This window comes from Cupressus sempervirens, chromosome 8 (genome assembly GCF_028749045.1).
Source record: "Cupressus sempervirens isolate cs-2001-9-10 chromosome 8, ASM2874904v1, whole genome shotgun sequence".
Lineage (NCBI taxonomy): Eukaryota > Viridiplantae > Streptophyta > Pinopsida > Cupressales > Cupressaceae > Cupressus > Cupressus sempervirens.
In genome coordinates, this window is record NC_143125.1 from 297443732 (window position 1) to 297469022 (window position 25291).

Consider the following 25291-nt stretch of genomic DNA (forward strand, 5'->3'; position numbering starts at 1 on the left):
TAGAACCAAATGAGCCATGTTGCTTGTAAAGCAACTAAAATAATAAATAAAGAATAATAAATACATGATTAAACGCGGTGAAATCTTACTGTAGACATGTCCATTAGAATTGTTGGAAATTGAAAATCTAGAGGTACATCTCTGGATATCCATTTGGTTAGCGAGTTTTTGGGTGGCTCACAAGCCACAAACTTGTTACTTGCCGAACCTGAATGTCATCTCATATAGTGAGGAACCGACAAGGAGGTTTGACTATCTTGCCTTGCAGAATCATTAATTTGTAAAGATTCCTTCGAATACCTGCAACAGAATTCATACCACTTCTTTGAGACGCATATTAAATCATAGATACCAGTCTTTTGCAAGCCTTCAATTAGTATGACATTGAAATAACTTACCTAGAGAAACAAAAGTTTTGAGCTGATACTGCAGGAGATTGGTCACGGAGAGCATTTCCTTTCAATGTAAATGGTGCAGGTTCACAGTTATTTGTCTGCCAGTTTTAAACCCACAAAACAGACAATAACCGGAAAAGCAGTTAGTTGCCTGTCAGTTTTGAAGCCCTTCATGATGGTTTTTCAAATTTTCTTATTAAATGACCATGTTTTCCATATCAGTTTTCTTTATTCTAGTTCAACATGCTACCCACAGTGAATGAAAAAAAAAAATTAAACCAGAAAACATGCCTTCAAGCTAAATTGAGTTGGCTGAGGAGTAGATATCTCAGAAAGGGGTTTTCTTTTCTTCTCAGAAACATGTGCGCTCTCTCTGCATAATGAATCACAGAAATAAACATTAAAAAATTCTATGACAAGGATGACTGGTAAAAGAAAATTGAGTTGCATTTATAATTTCCATATTTATTAAAAGCAAACTGACCAAACAGAGTTAGAACCCTATTTGAAGCCACACAAATAACATACCTGGAAATTAGAGACATCAATTCAGATTTAATTATTCCTTTTGACAACTTTTTGAGGTCATGTGTTGAGTCTGGGACAATCTGTACAGGTCAGCACCCACATAATTGAACATTGAGCTAGTTCCACATAACACAATAACATAGTTAAAAAAAGATCACATTCTTCAAAAAATGGAACCCATCAAATAGTGATTACTTTTAAGAGGGTCTTTAATGAGGAGATGCAGGATGATAAGTCACATATCTTAAATTTCTATGTTTCTAAAGTTACCAGGACAGGAGTTTGCCAGGACACAGTTTCGGGGACTTAACCAAATTTTAGCGATGAACCAGCTGAATTTGCATTGAAAATCCTCCTCTTTTAGCTTATTAGTTATTAACTTTTTTCCTTGAAAGTTGGGCCCCCTCCTATTTTTATGAACCAAATGTTGCAGGCTATCTAGTTTTAACTTTTGAAAAGAGGGATGTCTCAAATTTAGTGGGATGATAGCAACATTAGGGATATCACCTAACCCACACATTAATGAAGTTGCAATGGATGGTGGGTTTTCTCCCCACTGATCTTGGGTTCAATTCTGGCGGATGGATCTAACCAATGCATGTTGGTTGTGAGGTCCAACTAACACCCCTAGGGGATTAGTCTCGCCCCAGCTCAACCTTCCTGAACCCCAACTTCACAATAAGTGAGACCAAGGCAAGGCAGGTTAAAAACACATTAGGGATAGCGACCAAACTCCAAGAGACTTGTCCTGATGGAACACTGAAATTTTGAGATTTTAGATACCAAAATTCAGTAAGTTGAGAATTATATATTCTAAGCAGGCAAACCACTAAGAGTAATTGACTACAAATATAAGCCTATGTGACCCCAAAGTCAACCTACAATATGGTAAAGGAAATATTTATAGGCATGACTTGAGGAATGTCTCAAACTTGTGCTATATGTAACATATGAAAACATGATTGCTTCTCTTGCTGAACAACAAATGCCTCAGCCCTGTCAGCTTCAGCATGACCACTATCATAATCATCTTCCTTTCCATTACATTCAATGTACCACTAAACAAACCCACATCATCAAGGAAACAACCCAATGTCCTCCATCTGTATCAGCAGTAAGTTCTTTTGGAAAACAATTGGCAACCTTGAATATCAATGCTATGCTAACAAATATCTAAAACTCAATCATCATGCATTCCCTCCAATATCCAATGGTTGGTCTTTTCTCTCTCATCGTATTTTGATTTAGTAATCCATCAAATACAGAAAAAATGAAAATAACTGCCACTAGATAACCCAACTCTTTCCCAATGATGGTGAAAATAAAGATTCTCTTCATGCCTCCTTTGTGAGGGCATCAATGCAATCTTTGGAGGAAAGTTTATCTGATGATCATAATTCATTAATTCCTACAAAAAACTTCAACCAAACCAATCAATGTCAAAGCATTGTGAGGAATTTGGCCTCTATTGCATCCAGAGCTGTGCTCCATTGTACTAATTATTCTCATTTATCATTAGCTCTGTGAGCTTAATAATTAACTTTTACACAATTCTAGTATTTGTTCCATTTTAAACATTATATTATTTATTTACAGATTATCACATAACACAAGGTATAAGGGCGACAAAAATTGACAATGACTCTAACTTCACCCATTATAATTGAGCATTGATTCTCTCCCAGATCTGCTTCAAAACTTTAATTGTCTTGTCCATCTTGGCCACACGTCTATCAAGTTTTGGCTTGGGCCCTCCCACCATAGAATTGTAGGGGAGTAGTACCATATACTTGTGGGTGAGAAACTCCCATACAAATAGTAGGGGCTAGCTAGAGTAACAAGTATAATTGGGGGAATGGAGTTAGTTGCAGGGGTGAGTGGCAATAGGGCCCAGCAGAGTAGGGGGGAATTATAGTTTTAGATTTTGGGGCTATAAATGGTAAAATTATCATGTGTCAACCTATGATGAACCTTCTCAATACATTTAGTTATGAATATAACTAATAGTTTCTTATCTCAAAATACATTGGCATGTCAAATTCAAAAGATTTTTGTTATCAAAATTTTTGATTGCATAAAGAGCATAAGTCTCTTAAGGTAGCAAAGAACTTTCTTGCTTGTATCTAAGTATGGAACTTGGTTTCTGCTCCATCCATAGTTGTGTTCCATCTTTTTCAGCATTTTTTGTTTAACATACAAGTACTCTCATGATTACTTTCATAAGCCTTTTGCCATGTCGGACGAAATAAGACCATAGTGGATAAGTAGCACTGGGATTTCTGAACAAGAAACAATGGATTGATAAATGCCCAGATTTGCTTCAGTTCTCAATCTTGTCCACCAAAATTACCCATTTTCTAGATTTCAAATATAATTCTTTAATCCTGTGGGTATTGATATCATTACAACTTGGAGGTTTATAAAGGAAAGAATGTTGGACAAAAGAACTGATCACCTTAATTCTCTAGGCTCTCATGGGAAGTTATGTACATTTTGCATGAGGCTACACTTTAAAATTCATTTGAATTTCATAGTTATGTAGAACTTTGAAAATTATCTATGACAAACAAACATACACTCAAACACCAACATTACATTACCAACCTTTCAATGTTTTGGTCACTATTTAATGAACGAATTAGTTTGGGCACACATTTTAGGATCAATTGTTTTAACTTCTATAAGTTGTGATGAAGATTGGTTTCTGTGCAACAAAGTTGTTAGTGCTTTGAGTCTCCAAACACTTTACTATTAAAATTTCTTTTGACGGCCAATAAAAATTAAAAGAGGAAAAGTGAAAATAAAATGCTGAAATATAAAAGAACAAAGGCAGAGGAAAGTTTTACATTATGAATTCATAAGAACCACAAAATCAAGCATAATAAATGCATTCCACATTTCAGAATCCTAGTTAATCAGTTTTGGAATATTCCAATTCTCAAGGAAAATATTGAGACAAATGGAAAATTTGAAACATGAACTATTTCAGGTTTTACATTACTAGTTTCTAGGCTGAATTATGTATGATACAATTTGACAGTGATTGCAATTAACAAGATAACCAATGAAAGTATTCCTATGCAAGACAACTTCTGGTAAAGGAGTCTTAACATTTGTATTTCATTAATTTCAGACCATCGTTGAACCATGTCATTTGTGTATCTGCTCCATAGAAGAGTTCTACATGTCTTGAGCACACATTTAAATGGTCTCAAACTTTACATTCATTGAGCATTTTTAAACCTGAAACTAATATATGTCCTCCTTAACTTGTTAAATCTCTTCCAATATTAGGTGTCTTCAATAGTGACAACATTATTATTTTGTGAAAAAAAAATTTGTTGATACCAGCAACTTATAAAATTTTTCTTGATGCTTGTTTAAAAAGAATCTAATCATTGATTTTAGGATTTCAAAATAGTATAGGAATTTTGGCAGCATGATCTGATGATCTCCATGACCAGATTCAGGCCTCACGGTTGCCAATAAACTTATCTGCAAATTCAATTTTTAACTCGTATTATATGCATGTGGAGACTTCCCCCCTGTCCCATAGTCCCCCAGACACACCCAAAGCATAGAACAACATCCACTGTACCCACATGTGTTGCCTGCATTCATGAGCTTCAGAGGCAATTTTGAAGTGACATTCCTAAGACTCGGGAAAGATAAGGAATATCTCAGAAAGGTCACTAACAGTTCACATTTAATTATTTAACATATTCTATCGCAACACTTCTTGTACAATAGGTTCCATTGTTATCAAGATAACATGAAAGTCATGGATCAAACCAACAAATGTTTAAGTTTTATAGATGTACTGACAGTTCCACAATACTGCATATATGTGTGCCATTTATAATATTAGACCTGAATAAACGAATACAGTTAGCCACTTGAATGTGGAACACTTGTGTTTCTGGGTTGAATCCTCTCAGGTATTACTGAAAATGAATCTCAAGAAGTTCATTGGTATTGCTCATGTTTAGGCATCTGACTAGAACCAATAAAAATAGTGAAACCTTTCTATTTTGTCCTTTCAGTATGATGTTTTTTCAACTTATCAATTTTGTATATATCTTACAATATCACTTTTATTCTTTATGACATCTTTCCAACTAATTATTTTTTCCTCCTGGAGGTCTTGTAGTCCTTTTCAGGCCTGATTGCATTGTTTCCAATATTAAAGGACGAAAAAATAAAAAAATGCCAATGCTTCCATTTAAACTGAAAAGATCACATTGGCAAACTTGTAGTAAAATTAACTTTTATTTCTTCTCTCTTCCTATGATTTATTATCTCTGCTGTATGGGTACATGTACCCATACCCCTGGGACAAATACTGAGTACTCAGTGGAGAGCATCATAGCTAAGGACCTTGATTAAAACTTCTGATTTTTGTTTCGGTTTTTTGTTTGTTTATCAGCTTGCTGTTTATCAAGTTTAATTTAATACACAATCAGTTTGGAACTTTGATACAATACAGATTAACAATAAACTTTAGCATTGTTCAAGTCAGAAGTTTATCATTTGCAATATGTCGTTATATGATTTATGACCTCCTTGTTCATGTTGAAAGTTTGCCTTCTTTATTATGCATCTAAACATTTAGCATATATTATTATTACCAACATATCTCAAATCTGAAAATAAAAACAATACATTACATCTGCAAAGTTTATCACTGTTCTTGTTTCGAAAACTCATTGTCATAACTCATATTTTCAGATTTTCTATAAAATATTAAATTAAATTAAAAAAAATGATGTACCCAAGTACCCTAGTCCTCTATTTTTAAAAATAGTCGTACCCATACCCTAAGTTCCCAAGTACCCTTGTTCCCATGCAACCTTGTTTATTTTCTTTTGGAAATTACTTAAAGTCAACCAGCTAAGATAAGATTTAAAATTGTTGATCAAAATATGAACAATCGGCAACATTCAACCAGGAGAAGAAAAATAATTAAAAAGAATTGTAGATAGGGGGCAAACCTGGGGAAAATGGGGGATGTTTTCCTTCAAAATGACATGTTGATCATTTTGCAGACTTGTTGAATCAAGCACATTCTCCACCACTTCATGTGTAAGTTGCCTAGTACTTGGGAGCAAATTCCTGGTAGAAGACTGCAATAATCTGGAGTTTTCTTGTTCTGACCTTCGAAGATGGCTTACTTCCTCGTGTCCAAAATCTGGCATTGACTGGCATTACAACACAACAATAAAGATGAGATAGAATTTAATCATTAAACAGATTTCTAACTCCTAATAAAAGAATGCTTACAAATTTAATTTGTAGTTTCTTCTTGAGTATTCTACAATTTAAACAAAGGCCATTACAATCTTCACCTTCATGTCTGAAGAACATTCCCAAAGTTTGAATCTCTTTTGGGGTTCTTTTGCTTCTTCTATCCTTTCTATTGTTCTATGTCTGAAGCATTATAAGACATTTGAAGTTAGATTGCAAGTTCCACATGTGAGAGAAAAATGCATAGATGTTAAATACTGAAGAAGCTTTAAACATCCAAAACACACAATGTTATTAGTTTGTTTATCATTCATATATGGTAGAAAGTCAATTTCCAAACAAAGACAAAGAAAATTGGATGCTTGGTCTTCGAACTGTAAATAAAAATTAAATAAACACCTAACACCAAATTTGAGGTTAGGGCACACCTTTTCTTGGATTCTTGTTTGACTCTACATAACAGATTTTTAAATATAAAAAGTTCTTACATGATAGTCCAGCCATATGATATGTTCACATGTAGTAGCCTAACAAATGAAATAGATCAGTAGTTGCATCGTGCTTCTAGGAACTAATGTTAGTTGAAAGTGTGATTCAATCAGACTCAAAGAAAGGACAAAATCAAATTATGTTGAACCAAAGTTGGACATTGGATACAATTACCCATGGCAGTGAAGTCAAACTAATCCATTTAGTTTCTACCTTTTGAGAGACATTTGAAACTAGTTTCTAGTGGGCTAAGATAGAGACAATTGCCATTGCCGATAAATTTGGTACTTCCAATCATTTCGGTGGAGATGATGAGGAAGAATCAAAAGAGGTACAACGACGAGTTTGGAGAATCTTGAAGACGAGGGCAATCAAGAATATGAAGAATAGCACAAGCAACTATTTTAAGGAGAGAACATGGTAGAATCAAATAATAAGTATGAGTTAGATAACTTAAAGCTCAAATCCTTCACCTACTTGATACCTCAAGGAACTGGTAATAGTCAAAGTTGAAGAGTCAAAATAAAGGAGGAAACTAAGCACTTTCCATATCACAATAAAAGGAAACAATCATATAAGCATAGCATGGAGCATAAAAAATAATTATTATAGTGTACATGAAATCAAACAAGAAACTACTATGGATATGCTTGGCACAATAAGAGTAGTGATTCAACAGATTATTGGGCCAAAAAAGAACAATTACAATCAGATAGAACATGAGGGAACGTCAACTGTGGAAAAGAGTGAACTTGTAGTAGCATCGAGGAATTATGACATAATCAAGGACCATCACATCTCAAGATTTCAAATGAATGAATTGGTGATCCAAGCATGATGCCAAATGCACTTAGATTTTTGTACATCTTTCTACTTGGCCTCTCCTAATGTTTTTATTGGAAGTGAAACATGTCAAACTAGTGGAGTTTTGGAATGTAAAGGTACTAGATAGTTACACATTAAGAGCTATGCTAATATGATGTATGAGGTTATGGTATAGCTGACTTTTGGTGCACTCCAATGTCCCCTTTCTGAAACATAATTTAATAAAAGATAATCATTAATATAAATATAAATATAAATTAATAAATATGTTTACAAGTTAATTAAGTTTAATGAAATGACAAATGGCATGTAATGAAGAGTTGCGACTCCCTCGACATAAGTTACAAAAGGGAGAAGAGTTCATTTGAAAGGGGTTATCAAGGAAGCAAGGGAATAGGGGAACAAACTCGGGTTGGACTTGGAAAAGGATTCAGAAATAAACCTGAATCACATATAAAAAACAATTGGTGACCTTCCACAAGTGAAGTATATGGTACAAGATTCAAGAATTTGCAGATTAACGGATTTTTGGATAATTGATTGATTAACAGAGGAACAAATGTGTTCCTTATAAAGAATTACAAGGACGTTGTTTCTAAAAGAAACAACATAGGCTGAAGACAAAATTAGAAACAAAACTGAAGACAAGATAGGAAACATTCCTATCTAGACTGAAAGACAAACTATAGACAAGTAGTTGACCATTATAGAAAGTATTTAACGAAGGAGATAATATCTTAATACCCTCCCTTAATGGTCAACGTATGGATGTTGGAACATTCTGGGATAACTAAGACCCTCCCTGGATCTACAAAATGCTGAAACCGAGAAGCTTTGCCAGAAGAGTGCTATGACTCAAAACATATTGCAATTACAAAACTTCGTTTTTGTGGAAAAAACGGTAAAACCCAGAATCTCACGCAACCTTTCCTATTACAGACAACATGAAATGATTTTTAAGAAAAAAATCAACAAACCCAAAAAAAACAAAAAAAGATTCAAAAGGCGAAAAATGCAGCTTTGCCTTGATCAAGAAGCTCAACAACTTGTGCTATTGGTTGGGAAGCATTTTGCCTTGCTTGGGCAGCCAAACGTTTCTGTCACTCGAACTTCATATGGCCAAACTTGTGACAGTAATTACACTGTACATTTTGCTTCATAGAGCCATCTAGGGATTGAGCAGAAGGTTGATACTAGAAAGGCCGAGAAGACTGATGGTTGCCGATGTTCTATTGAAAGGATTTTGCAGCAAATGCCTGCTCTGAGGAGGTTGTTGAAGCACTGTTGCCAAACTGTTGTTTCCAACGATCCTACTGCAGAAATTTGGTGCATAATTCTGGAAACTTCAGATCAACATTAGTTGACGTAATGTTGAGTGTTTCTATGAAGTGCTCATAGGACGATGGTAGACTTTTCAGAGTGATGACTACCATATCCTCTTCCTCCATTTTTCGACCAATAGCTTTGAGTTGATCGCGGATGCCCTTAATCTTTGTCACATGCTCTTGCAAGGATATACGTTCATCCATCATAATGGAGAACAGTTGATTCTTCAGAAAGAATGCTACACTCTTGTCAAATGTTTCATGCAGCTCCTTCAAATATTTTCAGATTTCTGTAGTTGACTTGTCAGAAGGAATCTGCGGTAGCTGATCATCGGTAACAGAGAGCTTAAGAAGCATAACAACCTCTTGATTGTGATCATCAAACTTGTCATGTTCTGCTTGGTTGGAGGTCAGACGAGTCTTTGTGCCTAGAACAAGCTCATCCAAACGACGATACTCGAAGATGGTTAACATGCGCTACTTCCAGTGGTTATAATTGCAGCCAGTGAATTGTAGATTGCCCTCCAACATCAGATTAGTCAAAGATGCCATTTCAAAGAATTCAGGTACAAACTTCAAGACTAAAATTCAACAGGCACAGATTTCAAGGCAAATTCCTAGCTGACCCAGAAAAATCAAAGTGACCCAAAAGAGAGCTTGAAAAACCCAGAAGGAATATGTTGTTTTCTAGATCCGTTGGCTTGAAAATTGAGGCACAAAAATCGAGGCACCCAGAAAAATGAACGACAACCCAGTTGAGCTCTTGAAAAACCCATCAAGAATCTGCAATCAAAAAAAAAAATTTGACCCCAAAAATTAGGGTTTCGAATAGAAAAACTAGTCGGCGGCTTAGGTCGAAGTTGCAGATAAAATGGTAGATTGTTGACAAAAATGGTCGGTTTTTGTTCCAGAAAGAGTCCCTCAACTAGAGGTGATTGTGTAAGAGGGAGTGTGAGCCAAAAAATACACTATTTCATTGTTGCAGGTGCGCGAAAGAGCCAAAACTCGTCTGCAAAAAAATGGCAGTAAAAAAAGCCAAAAAACTCACAACTTCAGGCCCTGTAGACTGCGCATGAGCAGGTGTTTTCTTTTGGTAAAATGCAGAGCCATGAACTGTGAGCCATGAGCCGACCAAAAAAAAAAATAGATGGTCCAGTTGGAGAGTTGCGATTTGTAGAGAAGTTTGGGATTTTCTCTAGGCCGAAAACCCTAGGCAAGTTTGAGAGAAACTCTATGGAAAAAATTTTGAAAAAATTTAAACAAATAATTTCATGAAGAAATAATAAAAAGAATTTCCGAAAAAATTCAAGTATTAGCTCTAATACCATGTTAAAAGATTCAAGAATTGGCAGATTAATGGATTTCCGGATGATTGATTGATTAACAGAGGAACAAATGTGTTCCTTACAAAGAATTACAAGGATAGGCTGAAGACGAAATTAGAAACAAAACTGAAGACAGGATAGGAAACATTCCTATCTAGACTAAAAGATGGACTACAGACAAGTAGTTGACCATTATAGAAAATATTTAACTAAGAAGATAATATCTTAATAGTATAAAGGAGGATTCATTCCAAGCATTGGAAGCAATGTATAAGATCAAACAGAAGAACAATCAGTGAGCAAGGAGCAGTAATCAAAATCAGAAATGTGTAAACAACAGACACATTTTCAGGAGAAGGCTCTCACTAACCTAATTCGGTCCCATTATAATTGGCATCTAGTAATCTGAATCAACATGTATCAATAATTTGTTTGTGAACTTCCATCATTATGAAACGAAGGTGTAAGGAGAAGAGGATTCATGAGGATTGCCATCTAGGTAGGGACCCTGGATGGATGTCCATGTTGCGTGGCATTGGGACCAAGAGGGCCAAAGATCCACTCTTGGGCTTAGATAGGAAAATCAAGGAACCTCCCTCCATTACAATCTTCCCTCCAAAATCTATAATGAAGATTACTACATCGTAGGAGATGTCCATAAGCACTCCACTAGGTAGGGACCTCGGGTGGATGTCCATTTTGCCTGCCACCGAGGCTAAGAGGGATAAAGTTACACTCTTGGGCTTCGTGTGGGATGGCTTCAGGCAGACCTATTGTGCTTCTCTAATGTGTTTGCAATGATGTTATAGATATTCTATAACCTTATGTGTTATGATTGCAAGATTCAAATCCACTACTCCATTACTTGAGGATATATTTTACTTGGTAAGATGCAACCCAAACCCTCATTCTAATTTGTTGCATTTGTGATTTTTAGGGAAAATTTGAGGACAAACTAAGATGGGACATGAAATGCACATAGTTGGATGTGATTTTAAGGTCTAAAATGTAGTTTGTGAATTGTGTTATATCGATTATGGATCGCTTTTATTAAATAGTAAGGATGAGAATGTAGAAATCTTGGGTCTCATAGCAAGAGATTTCAAGGACTCTCAAAATTATTATATAGTGTAACCCCACCTCAACAAATTTTTTTTTTTACTATATTAAAGATAATGGCACAATAACTCAATGTAGAAATAGTATAATTTGCTTTGATTGTACTTCAACATTATCCTAAATAGTAGATATGGTCCTTCGAATCTTTGACATTTTAGTTCAATATTATTGTTGGTGTAATTAAATATTCACTAATTACACTTACTTAAGATAATGCATTGCATAGTAGTTTGTCATTGAGACACTTAGCAGTTTGCACCTCAATTAAGCACATGGTGTAGGAGAATTCCACTCTAGGTGGTCATAGTTGTTATCTCAATCCACCTTTAGTGCACTTATCACATTATCATCCTCATCATCGAACATACTTCATTGCATAATGGAGGATGATCCACCTTTGGTGGACATGTGATTCCCCCTTGTGTAGGTGATAGCTTATCTTCTCCTTATCTTTGTCTCTTATCGCCTTTCCTATATAAGGAAGCTCATAATGTACATTTTTAATCAATCCTTTTGGATTTCAATCAAGTCCATTACCAATAATATCATTCTTGCATCTTCAAGCAATTGTCTTGCCAATCTCTTGTGGAAGTTATCTCGGTCTTTCATTTGATCCTGCGGGTGTTGTAGAGTCACCTAAAACTCTAACAGTTATCAAGGCATTCTCCAATGTCCACATGGGTCATATAACAAGACATAAACAAATGTGTTTATGTTGTATAGATATAGGACAACTAATGAATTATGAGGCTTGTCCTTAAGTAATAGTTGTTCTAAAATGATCCTAGCAAGTTACAAATATGGAGTGTGGGGTATTTAGGAGATATTAAATCTAATTTAGTGCAATAAAACCATACTGCCATTCCTTTTTTGATTCCACTAAAGTAATAGCATGCAACAACATGCCTCATTATTTGTCTTACAAAAAGAGAGAGTGGCATTGAGGATTTAAACCTAACATAAACTAAATTTGTTCACATTTCAACGTATTCTAAGAAATGGATAGCAATAACAAGAGTTGTTTGTGTACACGGCTGATCAATCCCTCACGGACTCTCACATAGACAAGCAAATCCAAGGTAAACTTTGTTTCTATTGATTTAATTTACTTGAAATATTTGGTCTCCAAACAGTGTAAGTCAAGAATTATGTTTTCTTTTATGATATACTTTACAAGTACTTAATCATTTCTAAGGTTGGGGATGTATGTGAGAGGGAATTTGGTGGGACTCACTATAGCCTAAGGTCTAGCATTTTAGTTTTTCGTGGTTTAACTATTTTCTAAGAAGTGAACTTTTTTGAACTTAGACGTGTTGGAGATTTAAATTAAACTGAAAAAAAAAAATGGTATTTTGTCGTTGATTTTCAAATGGATCCCTCTTTTGTTGTTGGATTTTGTGTATGCTCCATTTCACCCAAAGACTTCAAAATTTCCTAGAAGAAAAATAGGGAATTACCATGTTGACATTTGTTCTTTGGTTGCAATCCATGTCTACTTAGCAATCCAAATGGAATATGATGACCCTATCAAAAAACAAGTAATCTCTCTTTGTGGAAGTACTAGGAACACTTAACAGTTTAGGACCTTAGGAGGTTGATATTTGTTCTTTGGTCGCAATCCAGATCTCCTTAGCAGTCACTACATGGCAAGAGAAATTGAGTATGATAACCTTCTCAAAAACAAATAATCTCTCTTAGTATAAGCATCCATTCCTCTACATTCTCATTTTGTATACATTTGAATAGTGACTATTTTCCTTCAAATCTTACCTCTTTTTTTGTTATTACTTTCAATGTAGTAATAAGTTTTTATAGGGTTTCTACCATCTTGCATTTTTATGTTGAATGAAATATTCATATCGAATAGTTTCTTGTTACCAAAAAGATATGTAGAAAGCTCTAGTTAAGATTATAGCTAACATGCATGATAGTTTTGTGTTTCATAGAAGTTATTGCTCAGATGTCTTATATAGTTGGTTCCATAAAAGAAAAATATTCTATGCTGATTTGGAATATAATTTGAAGAAAAATCAAGAGGAATACATAGGGACTAATTGTGGAGATGTGTATTACTTATCAACTTCTTTACTCGTGCTACAGTATTAGGCTATTAGTTATTTCTTCAGTGAAAAATCCACGTACAGATTTTGCTCCAACTTATGTCCCAATCCATAGTGGCTTAAATGGAGAAACAAAAGTGTAAGAAAAATCTAAAGATGCACATCTAACAATCTACATGGTTCCCTAGGCAAGAGACTACAACACAACGGTAAATTGTGAGACTCTTCAATGGGAGGTCTTGGGTTCAAATCTACTCAAACTTAATAAATAATAATAATAATTAATCACAACACACAATAAGAATTAATCTTGGCTAGTTCCCATTTTTAAATCAATCTAAAAGCAACTTTTTTCATTAGATCAAAACAATGATGATAACCACTCTCAAAGCAATTTAATTAATCTTTGTCCCACATCTTACTTCTTTCCACATTCCAGCCCTTTCACAAATTACAATATGCTATGTCCGTAACATTAAAAATGAGAAAACGTACTTGATAGATGTTGGAACATAATGTCCATAGGAAGCATTGAATCTACTGTTTAAAAAGGAGCCACATTTATTTGAAGTAGATACCTGTTGTTCACAAAGAAACATTAATAATATCTAATCAATGCATCCATCAATTGCTTGTTATAGCCACAAAAAATCAAATTCAATGTTCCTTACAAATTTGATCTCAGGTCCAGAGGCATGTTTGACTAATGTATTGGGATGTAGATGTGCGCGTTCTTCAGTTCTCAAGTTGAATTCCTGCCATGCTAAATTTAGTATTGGGGCCTAAATCAAGGGAGGGCAACTAGAGAAACAAAGTGGTTATAGCCACAGGTATATTATTTCACTTGAGTTTATACCTGAAATTCAGGTAGTTGAGGTATACTCCTTGGCAAGGGAGGCAAAGTAGGCGCTTCAAGAATCTGCAAGTCATTAAATTTACATTGAAGTGTTATTGCCATTGATATAAAACAAAAGGGAAAGACATATTTACTGAATAAACTATAAACAGAAGTGATCCTTCAAGATAGGTAACATTTTATTCATCTTGAGATCTAGCCAAGATACCTTCTTGTTCAAAGGCCTTGCTTTAAACTTAGGTATGTTAGCAAGCATTTCTTCTTCAAGTTCGGTGGAACTTTTAACCCTGGTACAATCAAAGTCCTTTAAAACTCAATATGCAAATATCTTGATATAGATTCTATATGTCTCAAACAATTATGTTCAATGGTAATAAGTGAACATAAAACTAACAATATATTACAAAATTAGAAATATCACCAGACCTTGTTGGTCTAGCTCGCTGTGAGGTAACAAGGTCTGGTTCTTTTGGCCTTGTCAGCTTTAGAGGCTAGCAAAATCAAATATATAATTAGATTCATCTAATTTCTACATCTAATAAAAAGGTTTGACCAGATTTTTTATTGCTGATATATTGTCGACATACCATATACTAGTTGAAGGCAATCAAGCTTTACATATATGCAAGTATTGCTTACTTGATTCTCAGTCCGAGTAAGCAACCGATCCGCATCATTAAATTGAAATTTGAACACTCTTTCAGCTATAGGGACATATGGGGAAGCTGGATTTCCACTCTAATAAGATCAATGCAAACATTAATTTTCCCAACAGATTAATGAAACTGATATAGAATAAAGGTATAAATGATAAAACAGAATATAATCATATAACTAATTGTAAGATTTTTCTGAGACTAACATTAACATCACTAGAGCACATAAGAATGGCTTCTATGTGCTTTCTCAGTCAACTGTTTCACCAGGGAAGAGAATCTTCATGTAATCTTATATACAGTCATATCACTTGGCAAGGACCTCAACCCTCTTTGACTGATCAAATACTATATTAACATTACAAGGAAATCAGATGAACATCTGAAAGTCTGAAACTAACAAATTATTCTTTAGTCATTAATATAAAACACCAAAGTGTTCTAAGACCTCATTGAACCCTGACCAAATTCTTGGATAGTGCACATCAATCAAGGCTCCTCTGACCTCTTCTTATTTTGTAACATTTTTCAGAAAAAATCACAATAGCTGATACCACATTATATAAATTGAGTGTTCTCTACGCATTCATCCAAAAACTGGTATGCAGGCAGGAGGTGCAATATCTGATATGGCCATTGAGATTGAGATGAACAAAAGGAAAGGGTATAATATCATTAGATACAGATCAATTGCAATTAAGTAAAAAATAAAGTGTTATGTTTTAGATTACTTTTAGAAAAAGAAATTCCTCTAATCTTGTAGGTGCTGCTAGATATACCACAAGCACTACTGGTTAAATGGCATAGTTTGTGTCTACTATAAAAAAATGAAGCCTTTCTACATGCATTGGTGGCACTTTGAAATCTGATAACTTCACAATTTCAAATGGCAATGCTATTGTTGATATTAGAAAGTCAATGCAATCAAACTCCGGAAAATCTTTATTAACTGTGTGCATTTTGGGGTTAACTCCTAACATTATTCTTCAAATGGATCTTTAAAGTCATTAATTTATATTATGAAATTGTAAAAAGTACCTCCCATTATTTGTGGAAATTTTTTTAGAAGCATTTGGATTGCTTTTTATAAAAAATACTCATGGATCATTGCATGATAATACACTGCAATTCAGAAAACTGGATATCCATTCACAGGGGCTATGTTTGTTCATCATAAATAATATATGAAAACTAGTTAAGACAGCCATGCAAGAAAAGGCTCTTGAAATAAAGTGTCAAAGTAACATGAGAAATAAATTAATAATCAAAGAATGATTTTTTTGATAGTAATGCTATAGCCCATAAAATTGGGCTGCAGAGAGAAACTCTATGATTAAAGACAACAAATCTGTTCACAAAATTGGAAAATACAGTGTTGCCATCCAATATTGCCTCCCTGCCCCCTAACATCCATTGTGGATTATATACATCAAGACATACCGCTGATATGAAAAGTCACATGTTTCTTATAAAGACAGACAAAAGTCTCTCAATGAGAAACAAGCTGGAAGACAGAAACAAGAACACAGAACATGTGTGCAATGTCAGATTCTCTCAATGTGAAACAAGCCAAGAGACAGAAAAAAGAACATAGAACATGTGTACAATGCCAGATTCTTAAAATGTGCTTGACACAGAAATTCAGTCCATGGAAACCGACTCATCTACTCGTTATGTGGATGTTGGATTTTAAAGGGTGAAAAATTAACAGACTTCTTGTAACAGGACAAAATAAATAAATTTTCAATCAGAAACATACTAGGAAATAATACACATATGCATAAAACAGAGATGCAATATGAACTTGACAAAACCTGTTCAAATGCCTGACAATGTGCTCCTCGATGAGTCTGAAAGCGCTCCTCTGTACAAAAATGAAATTTCTGTGGAATTGTCAAAGTGGGGATTGCCTTGGTAGTAGGAATATACTCCCTCAAATTGCATATCTGCCAGACAAACCACAAAATAACCAAAAATTCAAAATGTTAATCAAACAACTAAATAAAGCAGGAGAATAAAAGAAACTCGATACTTGTTTTCAAGTTCCATGTGTCCGAGAATCGTAACATCATTGACAATTCAAATGTAATATTGACTGTAACAAGCAATATCAAAGAAGTTATACAGAAACAGTTTCAGCAAGACACTTGTGTCAATAACGTGAATGAATCACAAATGACTATTTGTATCACTGTCTAAACATTTAGTCACAAAACATTAAGTGTCCTATTGAAGACACGTGCATATAAATAATGCATATGAAATTTTGCCTATTATCCACCTAACAAAAGGCGCCTCTCCACTTCAATCTAATCCAAAAGCACAGATGGCATGCACAATTATTTTCAAAATAATAAGTCAAATTTTGATTATCAATGCAATGAATTAGAATTGTAATAAGTCAGATTTTGATTAAATTTTTTGCATAGCTGCAAACAAGCACTATATGTGCTCACAAGCTTTCATAGTAAACAAAGAATGGCAACAAACAACTGGGGCAGCGCAGGTTCATTACAAACAGTTTGGGCTCTAACTTTAAATTGACTAATCTAAATGAGAATTCAATTTTATCAATAAACTCATATTCCATAATAGCATCCTACACAAATGCAGTTAAAACAATGAATTAGTTTGTTGCAACTCAATACTGAGTGTGGTTTTTCTTGACCTGTCTTGCCTGTCCTCCCTCCAGCTTTTGCCTTTTATTAGCATACTGATTTCCTGCATAGGTTTGGCTCGCACCTGGAATTTTGACCTTAAGTATTTGGCTCCTAAAGTCAAATGCACCCAAAACAAAATAAGAAATTACTTTTCTTCTTGAGGACTTTATTTATTGTTCTTGTACAGAAAACATTAGACAGTTCAACATTCATAGTTTGCCAATAACAAACAGAAATAAAAGAATAACACTTCCACTTCTTCAATTATATTGACCTTGTCAGGGACCGTTTCAACATTTTCTTCTGTGCATGCCTTCTGACATTGGCTTCATGTTTCTCTACCACTTGACAGTCTCGATTTGTATTTGGGTTTCCAACTGCAACTTGCATTTCAAGTGATGCAACAGATTTCTTTGAGTCCTCATAAACGTTGTAGTTATCCTTCTGTTTGCTTTCACAAACAGTTGCTGCAATGAAAAGGATTATCATTACTCATCTCAGAACCTGCATTACATAAAACATTTATGCATGCTAACTAAGGTACAAAACAAATATCTTTGTTCATTTCCCTTTGAAGTGTTTCTCTGGCCTTTTTGTTTTTATATCATCCTTTTTTATCCGGCCAGGAAGTTACTCACATGCATTACTTGTGGTGTCCTTGGCAATCTGAGCAGCATTACTGTGTCCTATCAATCTTCCGACTTCAAAAGAGCTGCAAGAAGATCAATTGTTAAAAATTAATATAGAAATATGTGATTCACACTAAGAACTTAAAACAGTAGTGCCAAGAAATATAACAAGATAGTTCTAAATGTAAAATTTCCCCTTTTTCTCACAACTATTCTCATACAGTGCCGGAAACCTCTCTTTAAAAATAATATTTTTAGTCAGTTGCATGGGCAATTAAGAAATGAAATTCAGATTAAATCTGCCACCACATTCTGTTTCTAAACAGTGTCCTAAAGATATGATATCATATCAATTAACATGTTCAAATGTGTAAATTGTAATTTCTTCTTCATTCCAGTCTCTTTTTGCTCTTTCTTTCCCAAGTTATCATTACAGATTTGTCATTCTAGCAGTATTTTTTTTAGCTACTAGATTACCTTTCTTAGACCCAAAACGGTGGGCAAGGGTATAGGCATGAGTAAGAGTTCAATAAATGAGATCCAAGAATAGTTTTACTTCATTCTAAAACTGTGAAAAACTGAACTTATATAAAGTGAACATATACATGGTACAGCTTGGTTGAAATAGTTATCAAGATGTAAACCATTCTAAGAATATTAAAAAATCCATAAAATAGGTAGAACTCATTGTCATCAATGAGTTTATTAAGTGGTTGACAAAGAATCTGAAAAATTATGCCACTAGCCTACCCAATTAATAGGTATACCTGAGATACTGAAGCCATTGACTAAAGAGCACATGTATGTACTTCCAGATGACCTCACCGCACCAACATTGCCTGCTCATTGGCAACTGATGTATTACCACCCAGATAAATCTAGTCCCTAAGTAGAGAAACAGAATAGAACCTCAAAGGTTGAACGTTTTGTGAGTTACATTACTCGGATTACCAGAGCACCATTCTTATCAACATTTGATGCTCTAAACATGTTAACACTAGCGAAATACAGTTTTAACCCTTATTAGCAGGAAAAAGGGACTGAGGATGGAATTGGTACAGTGTATTTCTTTAATTACCATAAATTTTGTCAACCAGATATCGGCACTGAATTTAGATGATATATTTAAGAAACTTCTATTGTAAGAAATCCAAGGAAGAAATCCAAGAAATGCTAAGAAACTTTCTCTGAAGTCTTCTGTCATCTGAAGAGATAATGAATCAGACAGATACGAACATGTTTCTGAAATGAAAGAACAGTACCAGGATTGAGGGGTCTGGGTAGCCATGATTTGCAACTAATGCAGAAGTGCTAAACAGGTCAAAGCTTAATACTTGTTATAGAAGACAATAACCTCGAATTAAAATAGGCCAACATATGTGGAAACTTAGACTAAATTACGAACATGTTTCTGATATGAAAGAAAAGTACCAGGGTTCAGGGGTCTGGGTAGCCATGTTTGCAACTAACACAAAAGTGCTAGACAGGTTAAAAATTAATACCTGTCATGACAGCAATAACCTCAAATTAAAATAGGGTAGATATGTGGAACCTCATACTAAATTGGTGTCTACTTTGCAAATTGTTTCAAAGTTAGCTAAGGTGAAAAGGCTCTACAAGAAACAGCTTATTGGCGATGCATATAATGTTTGTCTTTTAGAGCTTATTCTTTATTGGTTGGCCACTACAAATACCAAAGCATAACAAAATTTCCTTAAACAAAGACCAGGTCCTAGTACAGGATAAACCAAGCCGAACCGGTAACCAACATTGCTTTTATGGTATTGAGAATGGGAACTCATTCTTTCAGATGCCTTTGTTAATTCATCGTCTAGTTTTTGGTTTAAGAATGCATGAGTTTTTGCCATTAGGAAACAAACTGAAATAAGAAATGCTCAATTCTGCACAAAAATAAATAATGCAATAACAAAAGTCTGCACACTCACCTAGAAAGAGACGCTTCAGTTCCAGTCTTTGGCATGGTAGGTAGCTCATGCTCTTGAGATGTAAATGCACTTTCATCTATCTTTCTATTTGAAGAGTCATGGGTAAATACAGGCAATGAATTCAATTGTTTCTTCTCAGATGAAAATAAACAAGCTGTCACATAACTTCCTGTTTCTAACTCAGATGAAACTGATTGATAATCACTATCAGGAACCTCGGGAACTTTTTGAGCATCTGAAGAACTGTTCACAACCTTTGCAGTGGCCTCTCCTAATTCGTCAGACATCTTTGCATCCTCTTCTGCAGATGCCTTGTTGGAGGCCTTTGAGACCTTGGAAGAATTTGAAGGACCTATATTAGTTGTACTTGTACCAAAGGCTTCTCCGGATTCAGAGTCTAGATTGATACCTCCTGATGCATCATTTCCACTAGGAGTATCATTAGAGCCTGAACATGATACTTTAGGTTCTCCATGTTCCAAAGAAATCCGTGCTGTTAACTGCAAAGCACATTTCAAATTTGACACAATTATAATCAATTGAATTCAAGAGTTTAATGCATCAAAATGATAAAAACTTCATGAAATTTGCATTGGCAACAAGTGTAACAAAGACATGTAGCAGATTTTATAAAAGAAGACACCTAATGATTATTTTAATGGAATAGCATATTGAAATTTCTGCACATACACACAAAAGCATCTCCTTAAATTTTTGATACCTATTTAAATCTCATCGAAAAGAAATATAATGAGCTATGTACATATAACACAAAGTAACGAGAATCAGAATCGAATCGAAATCAGCAAGGCCGAATCGGCCATGAATTGGCTATGAATCGGCAAATTTTAAAAAAACCTTGAAATTTAGAGATTTGAACAATTTAAAACTTATTTTATGCACCCTTTATTGAATATAACTTAAACACACTATAACATCATCAAATAGAATCTAACATACATAAACAAGGAACATAAATGATAAATCCATCACATATATAAAATATAAATTTTAGCTTATATAAATAGAAATCATAGGATCATAATGAGTCACGACATAGATATATAGAATTATAAATGTTGTCAAATCATAAATGTATGTAAGATGAAGATCCATAAGATCAATGACAGCAAATCTCGCTCAAGTCTATCTCTCACTTTTTTTCTCCTTTTGTTGTACTCAACAAATAGAAGGCCTTTAGAGTTATAAGAAAGAGAAATGTGAAAAAAAATCATTAGAAAAGTTGTATTTATTTATGTCTATAAGTTGGGCTGCCCAATTTTTCCAGCAGATTCATGGCGATTCATGCCAAGAAATCGTTGATTCGATTCACCAATTCACAAAAAATCGCCTAGCTTGAATTGAACCGCCGAATCACGTGAATCACTGCAATTACTATGATATAGCATGAACTGCAAAGGTCAGACTAAAAAATAGTAAAACACATAAAATAATGCAGGAATGTACATTAAACCATCTATAGTTATTAGAAATGGAATATTTCAATTGAATAGTTCACATTAAACCAAGATGAATAAATGACTCGTCAACTCTTTTGACTAATCAAAGAACTAGAAAAGGGATTCTAATGTCAACAGATTAACAAAGCCAAGATAATAAATAATGGAAGAAAGCATGAGAGGTCAGGAATCCCAAATATCTAATCTATTTCAGAGCTAAGTTTGTATGGAAACAAATCTCATGACTATTTTTGATCCATCAGATTTACAGTTGATATTGTCTCCTTATTTTGTATAATGTGTTGAGACATTTACAAGATTGATGAACTACATAGAAACCGAAAAAGAGTATACCAAGACTAGACTTTCTCAATTACAGCCTGTTGCAGCTGTAATTTTTCTTGAAAAAAACTGTACGAAGGTCTCATATTTTTTAGTTTTCTAGACTCTATAAACATACACCTGGTTCAGACTGTCCAAATAAATTATTTTGGTACAAACAAGTAAAATAAGAAATCTTAAATTGTTTCTTTCCCATACTGATAGGATATAAATTATAATAATATAGAAGCTGAAATAGAAAAACATTTAATTTGTGTTCCTCATTATGTGTAGGTTTTTCTTATACTAGAAAGAACTAAAGAAATTGCACGATTAAGATTTTTTTAAATTAAGTTTAGGAAGATTTGGATGAAATAAAAATAAATAAATAAATCAAATCAAATCACGCAGTATCCGGCATGGTTGGAAAGTTGGGCACATGGAGATATGATATCCAACACGTATCCATGTCGTATCAGATACAGATACAGGGATACACACACCCAGAGAAGGGCAGAGTTGTATCCAGCTACCCAGACAAAAACTGACAGGGACTGAACCTTAAAAATTGTATGTCCCATGGCAAATGCACCCAAATCAGGAATGCAACCTCAATTTGCCTGATTTGGAAATAAAGCATCTTGGGAATGGATGCATACCAGGTACAATGGGAATTTTGCAAGGAACACGTACCTATGTAAACCCTGCCTCAAATAAGAGGCTCATATTCTTAACAGGCAGCCTGCCACTGGACCCGAGAATGAAAACAACCCCTTATCACTAGGCCGATGAATACTGACTAAGATAATATTGAGGACAATTATAGATGTAATGGATCCATGTGTTAGGGCGTATATTGATTAAGAAGAAGGCATTCAAAGTAAAATTTACACCATAACAGCTACACAGAAAACAAATATAATTCCCAAGCATTTCAACATTAAATGTACCTTCTGGATGGCTTTGTAGGTGCTGCTATTGCTGGAGATTTCCTTGGATTCCAACAAAGATTGAGTTTTTAACACCAAAGCTGTGAGCCAAATCCAGCATAAACATAAGAAAATTAGTTGACCAAATCAACAAAAAAAAATCACAACTTTGTGCAACAAATAGCAGTAAATCAACTGAAACTCCCATTAAAAGAGCTATGAATACTTGCCGGATCCATTAAAACATGCCAACGAAACATCAAAAGCAAAAACAAAAAATCTTTATTTCCTCCATATAACATTACTAAAAGCAATTCTCTTCATCGATCTCCATTAACATAGTATTTCCTTAGGGACATTTATATTTCAATCTAATCTCTGAAACAGCAATAAAAATTAACCAAACAGAGAGCTGCTATCGAATGGCAAATCAGTGGAAGTTTACCATGTTGGCTAGGGTCCAAGTCTCAGGCATGCACAGTCTGGGAGTCTCAAAGTGGCATCGCAACTTTGGAACTAAATCTAAGGGACTTTGGAGCTTCCTGCCCTCCTTCAAAAAAGAAGATTGCCCTAATGACAACTGACAAGGATAGAGTAATGTCACTAGGAAGATAAGAGTGAACTCTGTACTATTGGGTCTCGGTGTAGACTCACCAAGTCTTTTAACTTCGACTCAGACTCAGCAAAATCTTTATTGGTACAAAACTATCATGACTCAACAAATTATGAAAGTTTTTTAATTTATGATTGAGTAAAAAAAACAATTAATCCTACTTATCTTTTGCAGTGCAAAAACAAGCTAAATTGCTTAGGTTTTACATAGTATGTCTCCTGCACCTGTAGATGGACCTTCAATGCAGACTCGTGTAGATTTATTGAAGAATAAAATTTCTTTTCAAATTTAATCAGCAGATCAAGAGCTATGTATTTACTAAATCTAATGAATTTTGCACTACAAGTACATCACAGAGTGATGGCAAAAGCTTTGAACAATATTTCCTATTTTCCATCAATATGGTTTACTGCTAAAAATTAAATCTCTAAGAGGATGAAGCTATGACCCTGATAAGAAGCATGGTATTTTCCAAATGGAAATGGGAAAAGCAATCACTAAAATAATTTGAAAAGTTATTGTAGGTAGCAACAAGAGAATCAGTAAAGGAAGCATCCACGGTGAAACTAACATACTTGTCTAGCATCAGTGTTAACCAATCTCACCCCCACACCAAACATAATAATAAGTCTGTTAGTAATGCTACTATAATAAAAAGGACAAGCTATTGTGTCTAACAGACGGATGCAAAGAGATACATATAACATATTGTAAGTCAGTTGTATTTAAAAAAAAGGCTCAATCTGGACATTGATGAAGACACATATACATTTAGCCGGGGCTAAAAATGCACAGGATTGCAAGTTCTACTAGCTAAGTTGACAAAAATTCACTTCAGTCTTTTGTATTATAATATCTTCTGTTAATTGAGTTTTGGATAAAAAGAACTTCTAAGAAAAACATAAAGGGTTGAATAATGAAAGCCAATACAACTGTAGAGACTTAGCCGAGTCAAGCGAGTAAAACTCGTTGCGTGTAGCTCGGAATGCTACAAGTCTCTTTTAGGCTCACATAGTCTCAATACTATGGTTTAACCCCTACCCGCCTTACTGGCAAAGGCAGAGTGAAAAATATTCCTAGAACCGAATTAGTGCAACAGGCTGAGTGATTTCCACTAAGAAGTTATGAGAGCCCTGCCAAGGGTACATCCCCGGAATTCTAATGGATCCAGTTTAAATTTCAGTAATAATGGTAGCTTCCCAACATTTAAGCAGGACCAGTGTTACTTCCTAAAGTCATTTTAACTATCTGGATTGTCTTTCATCCATGATAATACATTATGTTATACGGAGATCCAACTGCTTGGATCATCTTTCATAAATTTCATGGTATAACAATTGGAGAGCTGTATATGTTGGGAGTCCAGTTGGCTTTCTCTATCTCCCTCTCTCTCTTACACGCCAAAAATAGAAAGTGGAGAATGATAAGCACTTGTCACAAAACATTTGGACTGATACACCCGAGGAGATCGCTCGGATTTATTTCCTTCAATCAAACCCAAAAACAGAAATTGTCGAAAGCAAAACCAAGAGCTTGAAATTAACTTACGAGAAGCCAAATATCCTTTAGGGGTTTGGAGCCAGCGCTCGGCCTGTGCAGCTTCCTCCGGTGTCTCTCCCCTGGAGAAGTCGAAGTACATAGGCGCACAAAACTCATATTTTTCGTCTATGTAATTAAGGTTCATATTGTTGCTGTTTGACATTGTGGAAACCAATCGCGGAAAACAAACAAATGAAATTGCAGAACGAAGGTGCTGCGTCCGCGTTAAAAAGATCTAATTCTTTGTGCGCGGCATTCACGGACCAGGGTAGAAAAAAAATATATCTTGCTTGCTGTTTGCAGAGGGGAAAATCAGAAACCCTTGGAGAGGCTGGCCCACTGATTTTCAAATTTTGAATTGCTACTCCCAAC

At 34.6% G+C, this 25291-nt stretch overlaps 1 protein-coding gene across 2 annotated transcripts; it reads right to left on the minus strand.

The window, feature by feature from the left end:
• Positions 1 to 25291, minus strand: LOC149542597 (uncharacterized). 2 transcript variants are annotated; one of them, XM_089797491.1, is made up of 20 exons: positions 24929 to 25206; positions 22789 to 22868; positions 20058 to 20557; positions 18879 to 18950; positions 18121 to 18194; positions 17757 to 17949; positions 17491 to 17593; positions 16637 to 16768; positions 14806 to 14904; positions 14593 to 14657; positions 14375 to 14453; positions 14167 to 14229; positions 13982 to 14065; positions 13806 to 13888; positions 6269 to 6350; positions 5915 to 6121; positions 924 to 1003; positions 687 to 768; positions 399 to 493; positions 1 to 300 (listed from the first exon to the last, which is right to left on the minus strand). In XM_089797491.1, exons 1-20 carry the CDS (start codon positions 25080 to 25082, stop codon positions 216 to 218), a joined length of 2412 nt encoding a protein of 803 aa, XP_089653617.1. In that variant the 5' UTR covers positions 25083 to 25206; the 3' UTR covers positions 1 to 215. The 2 variants fall into 2 exon arrangements, with proteins under 2 accessions (XP_089653617.1, XP_089653618.1); XM_089797492.1 differs by lacking the exon at positions 18879 to 18950 and having other exon boundaries at positions 24929 to 25291.